This window comes from Amyelois transitella, chromosome W, assembly GCF_032362555.1.
Source record: "Amyelois transitella isolate CPQ chromosome W, ilAmyTran1.1, whole genome shotgun sequence".
Lineage (NCBI taxonomy): Eukaryota > Metazoa > Arthropoda > Insecta > Lepidoptera > Pyralidae > Amyelois > Amyelois transitella.
The window spans coordinates 4,317,068-4,325,842 of record NC_083536.1 but is presented as its reverse complement, the minus strand read 5'-3'; the positions used below and the strand labels follow the sequence as shown (position 1 = coordinate 4,325,842).

The window sequence follows — 8,775 nt, the reverse complement described above, 5'->3', positions numbered from 1 at the left end:
CATAACATTATAGTAGAAGCTAAAATTCTTACTGGTTGTGCAGCGGGTGAAATTGTTTTTATACCGCGCATTCCGCTCATTCCCAACAATTTTCCATTTCAAATTAAGCGTGTACAGTTTCCAATGGCTATATGTTTCGCGATGACAATTAACAAATCGCAAGGTCAAACACTTGGAGCAGCCGGAGTCGACCTCAGGACGATTTGCTTCTCACACGGACAGCTCTACGTCGCTTGCTCGCGGGTCACCAGCTGTGACAGTTAATTTGTGATGTCTCCAATGGGCAAGACAGCAAATGTTGTAAACAAAGAGATAGGTACTTTAACTTTCCATTATTATAATTTCCTTTTTTTGTCTTTAGAATTTATTCGTTTTTTAACAGCTGCGCTTCCGAGCTTTGCTTCTGTAAGAAAAATAAACTATGTTCTATTCCAGGCATTATTCTTCCCGTGTACGTAAGTTTCATCAAAATCCATCCAATAGAATTTGCGTGATTGAATAGCATCCTCAAACAAGCACTCACGTAGGTTCATCAATTTTTTTGCATAATCTATACTAACATTATAAAGCTGAAGAGTTTGTTTGTTTGAACGCGCTAATCTTAGGAACTACTGATTCGAAATGAAAATTTATTTTTGCGTTGAATATACCATTTATCGAGGAAGGCTTTAGGCTATATAACATCACGCTGCAACTTTAACGAGAAAACAAAAAATGGACTATGTGAAAAAAAACGGGGAAAATTATTCATCCTTGTGGGCTTCAATGATGCTCAAAATAACAATTCCACGCGGACGAAGTCGCGGGCACAGCTAGTTTATTATAAATCTGCTACTTCTGATAATGATGAGTATAAAAAAATTGAAATAGCACGTGAGTAATTCCGTAAGATTTATTAATGGCCGTTTTGTTAAATAAAATGATACATAAGATACATATTTATTTTGCATCTAAGACGTAAACAATCTTAACTAAACATTACTATCAATAAAAAAATATAGTTAAACAACGTAAATTGTAGTAAGTGTAAATGCTATAATAAATATTTCAATATTAACCACGTAAAAAATCGTATGTATTGCATACGATAAAAAAAAAGTTTTGATGACAATGTAAATAATAGTAAATGATACTTACGATACTTGTTAAATACAAATGAATAACGTAAACAATCGTGTGTTATATTTACTATAGTTTAATTTTTAACTATTGGCAAAAAATAAGCAAATACTTAAATATTACAAATTTCTTGTCAGAATACCTACTCAGTACTCTTCCAGTTTCTTCTACATTATTATTGAGCAACGCCAAATCATAGGTGACAGAAATTGATTCAGAAACAACAGTGTCATTTCTTGCCGTTGTCGTTTTTAATGTAAGATCGCATAATTTTCGACCTCTAGCGTGTTGTTTTGAATAATCAATCCTATACTTATTACTCATTCTTAACATACATCAATTTAGTTATTGTATTTTGTGTGAAATCTGCAGACGCGCTGTACGAAAATATCGCGCTTCTTTGCAGCGTACCAAACCGCAAGTAATCGTTACGATTGCCAACTCCGCTCCCGTCTTCCCCGTAGCCGATCGTATAAGACATTACGACGGTATACTGTGCAGGAAACGGCAACATACTATTATATACGTGTGAAAACTTTTTAATTATAAATGATAGAATTTTTTTTGTTTGTTTTTGTTTGCTTACAGCATCGGTACTTATTCGGTAGAGTTCCTTAATTCACTTTCGGCATCTGGACTGCCCGCGCATACAATTGCTCTAAAAGTAGACATTCCATTTTGTAATGGGACTGTCTTAAAGTGGTGTCGCTTCATAACATTATAATAGAAGCTAAAATTCTTACTGGTTGTGCAGCTGGTGAAATTGTTTTTATACCGCGCATTCCCCTCATTCCCAACAACTTTCCATTTCAAATTAAGCGTGTACAGTTTCCAATGGCTATATGTTTCGCGATGACAATTAACAAATCGCAAGGTCAAACACTTGGAGCAGCCGGAGTCGACCTCAGGACGATTTGCTTCTCACACGGACAGCTCTACGTCGCTTGCTCGCGGGTCACCAGCTGTGACAGTTAATTTGTGATGTCTCCAATGGGCAAGACAGCAAATGTTGTAAACAAAGAGATAGGTACTTTAACTTTCCATTATTATAATTTCCTTTTTTTGTCTTTAGAATTTATTCGTTTTTTAACAGCTGCGCTTCCGAGCTTTGCTTCTGTAAGAAAAATAAACTATGTTCTATTCCAGGCATTATTCTTCCCGTGTACGTAAGTTTCATCAAAATCCATCCAATAGAATTTGCGTGATTGAATAGCATCCTCAAACAAGCACTCACGTAGGTTCATCAATTTTTTTGCATAATCTATACTAACATTATAAAGCTGAAGAGTTTGTTTGTTTGAACGCGCTAATCTTAGGAACTACTGATTCGAAATGAAAATTTATTTTTGCGTTGAATATACCATTTATCGAGGAAGGCCTTAGGCTATATAACATCACGCTGCAACTTTAACGAGAAAACAAAAAATGGACTATGTGAAAAAAAACGGGGAAAATTATTCATCCTTGTGGGCTTCAATGATGCTCAAAATAACAATTCCACGCGGACGAAGTCGCGGGCACAGCTAGTTTATTATAAATCTGCTTCTTCTGATAATGATGAGTATAAAAAAATTGAAATAGCACGTGAGTAATTCCGTAAGATTTATTAATGGCCGTTTTGTTAAATAAAATGATACATAAGATACATATTTATTTTGCATCTAAGACGTAAACAATCTTAACTAAACATTACTTTCAATAAAAAAATATAGTTAAACAACGTAAATTGTAGTAAGTGTAAATGCTATAATAAATATTTCAATATTAACCACGTAAAAAATCGTATGTATTGCATACGATAAAAAAAAAGTTTTGATGACAATGTAAATAATAGTAAATGATACTTACGATACTTGTTAAATACAAATGAATAACGTAAACAATCGTGTGTTATATTTACTATAGTTTAATTTTTAACTATTGGCAAAAAATAAGCAAATACTTAAATATTACAAATTTCTTGTCAGAATACTTACTGATAGAAAGGGTAGTTGTAAATAAATGTTGGCACAGTTTCCTCTTTATTTGTAATTTATTTATTCACTGTAATATTCCGTACACACAGAAAACTTATGATCAACTGCCCTCAACGACGAGGGGTCTTCCCAAACTCCTGTGTGGGAGTTGGAGTGAATGGTCAGGGTCTTTTTACCCTCTTCATTGGCTTCTTCGCTGCCTACGGCTGTAGGCAGGTCAATGGGGCGGCCATGGCGGCCTGGGTCATCTTCTTCTGTCTTCTGGGAGTTCCCATCGGCGGCGGCGTCATCACTGGGCGACGACGTCTGCCGCAAGGCAGCGAGGTGAGGGCTTCACGCGACGGTCCGGAGGGCGGGCGTGGAGCGGCGCGATGCCGCGCAGGTGGACGTGCGATGATGCGTCCGCCCTCTCGAACATCTTCGTGGCCAGCCTGGCCACAAAGTCGTCTAGGCCCTCCCACTTCAAGTCCCTGAGGATTGTCGAGTTCCTCACGTAGCGCGGGGCTCCGACGACTGCTCTGAGACTGAGGTTCTCCTGGGCTCTGAGTCTTCTTCTGTTGGTCTCAGAGCAGTAGGCGTACCACGCCGGGGCCGCGCACGTGAGGCGGGATCTGACATATGTTTGGTAGATCCCGAGCTTCGTCCTCAGGGGGAGGCTGGAGGAGAGGACTGCGTAGAGCTTCCCCCTGGCTGCCTTGGTCTTCGCGACGACGTCTCCAACGTGCTTCTTAAACGTGAGACGCCGGTCTATGGTAACTCCCAGATATTTGACGTGTGGCCGCCACGGCACCGATTCGCCGAGCAGTCGCAGTGGAGGCGGGTGGGGTCTTGTCCCCGTCATGATGGCTTGGGTTTTGCCGACGTTCACCGAGAGCCTCCATTTGGAGAGCCAGTCCGGCAGAGCCTCGAGTGTGGGCTGCAGCCTCTTGGCGGCGTACAGCGGGCGTATGGACGACGCGTAGTACGCCGCGTCGTCGGCGTACAGCGCTAGCTCCACCTGGCCGATGGCAGGGATGTCGTCGGTGAACACGGCGTAGCAGGCCGGGGACAGACAGCTTCCTTGTGGAACCCCCGCGCGCACAGGGCGTACGGAGGAGACGGCGTCTTCTACTGTGACGTGGACTCGGCGACCAGCGAGGAAGGAGGCCAAGACCCTGACCATTCTTGGGGGCACTTTGGCCTCCGACAGCTTGTACAGCAGCCCCTCGTGCCATACCCTGTCGAAGGCCATTTCCATGTCAAGGAATACGGCAGCCACGCATTCCTTTTTATTGTGGCTTTCGGACATCCTGTGGAGAAGTCTTGCGACCTGGAGCGTCGTTGAGTGGTCGGGCCGAAACCCGAATTGTTCCGGGCGTGGCTCGACGAATGGGAGCAGTCGCCGGAGGAACAGGCGCTCGAAGAGCTGCGAGAACTTGCTCAGCAGCGCGATCGGCCGGAATCCGCTTGGTCTTCGGTGATCCTTTCCCGGCTTGGGCAGCATGATGGTCCTTGCGTTTTTCCAGGTTGAAGGAAAGTGACCCGAGCGCAGTATGCCATTAAAAAGGCGCGTGATCGCCGCGATTGCTCGAGGCGGGAGATGACGTAGCGCCTCATTGGAGATTTGGTCTGCGCCCGGGGCTTTCCTTGGCTTCAGCTTCGGCAGCATTCGCTGCACCTCGCCGGGAGAGAAGACCACCGGGTCTTCCGTCGGCTCGAGCGGCTGTGTGAGAAGTTCCTGCACTCGATCGGTGACCCTCCGGTTGTGCTCCTGGTCGGTCACGGGGTTCGGCGTGAACTGGCGCTCCAGGTGGTCCACAAGGATGTCCGCGCGGTCTTACGCACGAAATCGTGGGAGGCCGTCAGGGCCCAACAGTGGCCTAGTTGGTTGGGGCTCTCGCGAGAGCTGACGGCATAGGCGATGGACAGAGGGGATGCCATCGCCCACAGTCAGCAGGTGATTCTCCCACGACTTGGCTGCGTGCTCTTTCATGGCGTCCTTGACGTCTTCCACCAGGCGATTGAGACGTGATTTTAGGAGGGGGCATCTCGTCCGCATCCATTGTCTTCGGACTGCGCGCTTCTCCTCCACCAGGTTTTTGAGAGTCGGCGGCAGGGGGCGGGTTTCGCGCCGGCTGCGAGTTCTCTGGTGTTGGAGATAAGGGCTTCCTGGATGCGGCTGGTCATGTCGGAGGCTGCCTCCTCTACGTCTGCGGCTGTTGCAATCGGCCTGGTGGGAAAATCTTGATGGAGGGCGTCCTGGAATGCCTCCCAATTTGTTTTGCGGCGGCATGTGGTCAGCGAGACCCTGACCGGGGCACTGTCGACTAGGACGAGGACGGGTCGGTGGTCTGATGGCAGATCGGGGAGCACCGTCTGTTGTGGCGGTGCTGGGAGTCCTTTGTAGACCAACACATCAAGGACATCGCAGCCGCCCTGTGTGTCGTAGTGAGTGGGCTCTTCTGGGCCTGCGATGTCGTAATGGTGGTCTATGGCGTCCTGCAGGAGACGGCGTCCTTCCGCGGTGTCCCTGGAGGAGTTCCAGTAGGTGTGCTTGGTGTTAAGGTCACCGGCCACGATGGTTGGAGACTCCGACCTCAGCAGCTTCCTAAGCTCCGCAGGGTTGACCTTTGAGTTGGGCGGGGCGTAGGTGGCAAATAGTCGGAGCTCTAGGCCGGCGACGCAGACCAGCACTCCAAGGGCGTAGAGGGACTGAAACTCCTCGACGGGGATGAGCTGGTGGACGACGCTCCTTTTCACCAGCACCGCAAGTCCCCGATAAGCGGCTCCAGTGGTGGGTGTCGTCTCGTCCTTCCTGTACGTAAAGTACCCCGGTACATTGAAGGGGTCGGTCCTGTTGAGATGGGTTTCGCTGACCAGCATGACGTCGACTTTTTGCTCGCGAAGGAAGTGGGCCACCAGTCTTTTCTTCCTCGCGAGCGTTGAGGCATTCCAGTGAACGATCCTCAGGGGAGCACTAAATTTGAGGCCGTGCTTGCATCCCTCTGAGGATCTCCGCCATTTGCTGCATTTGTTGGCCCAGGAGGAGCAGCATGGTGGTGGTGTCCGTGGCGCCCTGCCCGGGCTGCGCTGGTGCAGGTGAGGGCTGCACTTGTCTTGCGTCGGTGTTGGGCGGTGAAGAGGTTGGTGCTTGTCCCGATTTTACTGTGTCGGGGGTGGCCTGCTTCTTCTTGGCGCTCCTCTTTTTCTTCCTCCTGTTTGGGAGGGCAGCACCTCTCTCGGCGGGCGGATTTGCTGGCGCCATGAGTGTAGCGGGCGCCGCTTCCTCGACCGTCGGTGTAGGCTCCAGGGCCGGCGTCGTGCGGGCCACAGTTCCGGCGCGCTTGTGCCGCGCTTCCCGCTTGAAGACCGGGCACGCCGCGTTGTTGGCGGGGTGCGGGCCTCCGCAATTGGCGCAGGTGGCCGGTACTTCGAGGGGGCGCGGGCAGTCATTTGCGGCGTGCGGTTCCCCACAGCGCACGCATGCTTGAGGGCGATGACAGTTGTGACTGCTGTGCCGGAACTGCTGGCAGCGATGGCATTGAGCCGGGCCCTTTTTTCCTCTCCACGCCTCGATCCTGACGCCTGGCATCAGGAGAAGCTCATCACTCTGGTAGATTTCTTGGTAACCTGTAGTCTTCTTTATGAGGCCGTAGAAGATGCATCCGGGACGTCCACCCCGGGCCCGGATGTTCTTAACGAATTCGACCTCATAGCCCTTTTCATTTAGGGCCTCCTTCACAGCCTCTTCGGGGGTTTCCAGAGGGAGGCCTCTGATGGCGACCTTTAAGCTCCTCTCTGCTGGAAGTGAGTAGGAGAACCAGGAGATTCTCTGGTCCTGGCTCGCGATGGCGTCGAGGTAGCGCTGTATAACGCGGTATTCGGTGTCGTCCCTCGGCGAAAATCTCACTCCTGCACCGAAGGGGCGGGCTGACGGCGGGTGTCCCAGCTTAGTGGTGAGCTCCCTAAAGTGCACCATCCAATCAGGGAGCCTCTCCACTACGATGGGCGGATACTTCGTCCTGGAGGCCTGGGAGGAGGGCGCTGTTATGCTAGCGCCATTGTTCCTCGAAGAGGCGGCAGCGGGTGCTGGAGCGGTGGTGCTGGGTGCTACTGTGGTGGCGGCGGTGCTGGGCGCGCTTAAACCGGCAGCCGCGTAGGAGCGGCCCCAGACAGAGGGTGCAGCCGCAGGCGGCGCGGTTGCCGGTGTGGAGGCGACCAGCCGCGGCTGTCCCCACGCGGAGGGAGCCGCAGGCGGCGCGGCGCGCAGGGCGGCCGGCGGCGCGGTGAGCGGTGCGGTCGGCGGCGCGGCGCGCGCGGCGGACGGCGGTGCGGCGCGAGTAGCGGCCGGCGGCGCGGTGAGCGGCGCGTTAAGCGGCGCGGTGAGCGGCGCGTTGAGCGGCGCGGCAAGCGATGCGGTGAGCGGCGCAGTCGGTGGCGCGGTGCGCGGACCGGCCGGCGGGGCGGTGGGCGGCGCGGCGAGCGGCACGGTGGGCGGCGCAGTCGGCGGCGCGGCGCGCGGACCGGCCGGCGGGGCGGTGAGCGGCGCGGCGAGCGGCGCGTTGAGCGGTGCGGCCGGCGGCGCGGTGAGCGGCGCGTTGAGCGGCGCGGTCGGCGGCGCGGCGGGCGACGCGGAGGCAGCCAGTCGCGGCGGAGCGCACGCGGGAGCTGCCAGCGACGGCGCGGGGGCGGGGGAGCGGTTCGCCCTCAGACGCGGGTCACGGCTCCGCTGGGGTAACGGGATACCCGAGCGGGGGGGGGCGACAGGCGGAGTGGTGTCGCCCGCAGACGAACGCGGGGGCGCTCCGCGGGGGCGCGGTGGGGGGCTCGACGGCACGAGTGCCGGAGCCCGCCGCTCTTCGGTTGTCTTGTCCGAGGGGTGCGAGGGGTGCGAGGGGTGCGGGGGGCTTGGGGTCCACGAATGCGACCTCTTCCTGGGACGCTTAGGTGTAGGCGTCTCGCATTCCGGCCCTTCCTCGCGCCGTCGCTGACGCGGTGCTCGAAGAGAGGGGAGGGGGGCGGGTGTGGGGGGCATGGCTAGTCCCACCGACACCCGTCCCGCGCAGGCTTGCTTCAGTATCCCGATATCCTCGACGTCGGGGTGGTTTCCCGATTGTTCGGCGTCTCGTAATCTGAAGTATAGCGCCATCCAACTCTGAGCCGCCGCGCTAAGGAGGCCGCATTGTATTATGCTGTGGAGCGTGATATAATCTCGCTCCACACCTGCCTTAGGCGACAGCTCGTCATCTTGAGGGCGCCTCCTTTGTCCCATTTTACTCGCCGCCCAAAAGGCGACGGCGTGGTCTTCTAATGTCTCAGCCTCCGGTGTTTTGTAGTCCTCGTGTGGCGAGTCCGGGCGGCTGGTAGCTGATTCGCAGGCGATGGCGGGGTGAGGTGAGGGGCGGCGGGAGCGCGCACCCTCCTCAGTCGATTTTTGGGGCTCCATTTCGGAGCCCAAAGACGCGCGGGCGGGGAGTTGCCGTGCGCAGCCCGTCGGGCCGCGGGGCGAGCAGCCCCCCTCCCCCCTTACCCGGTGAGACCCGCTGGTGGGAGGCCGGGTAGTGGGGGAACGGGAAAACTCGCCTTCGCGGTCCGGGATTTCCTTGATTTGCGCGCGACTATCCCCGCCTACGCCTTTATGTTGGCGCAGGGGACTTGTCATCCGTACTTTAAAACAAAGTAGGATGACACAGCACTAAAG

At 53.1% G+C, this 8,775-nt stretch overlaps 1 protein-coding gene across 1 annotated transcript; it reads right to left on the bottom strand.

Moving 5' to 3' along the window:
* Window positions 1-6,051: 6,051 nt before the first annotated feature.
* LOC132904084 (uncharacterized) lies at window positions 6,052-8,520 on the bottom strand. The gene has a single exon (XM_060954009.1). The coding sequence runs from the start codon at window positions 8,518-8,520 to the stop codon at window positions 6,052-6,054; it is 2,469 nt and encodes an 822-aa protein (XP_060809992.1).
* Between the last annotated feature and the right edge of the window lie 255 nt (window positions 8,521-8,775).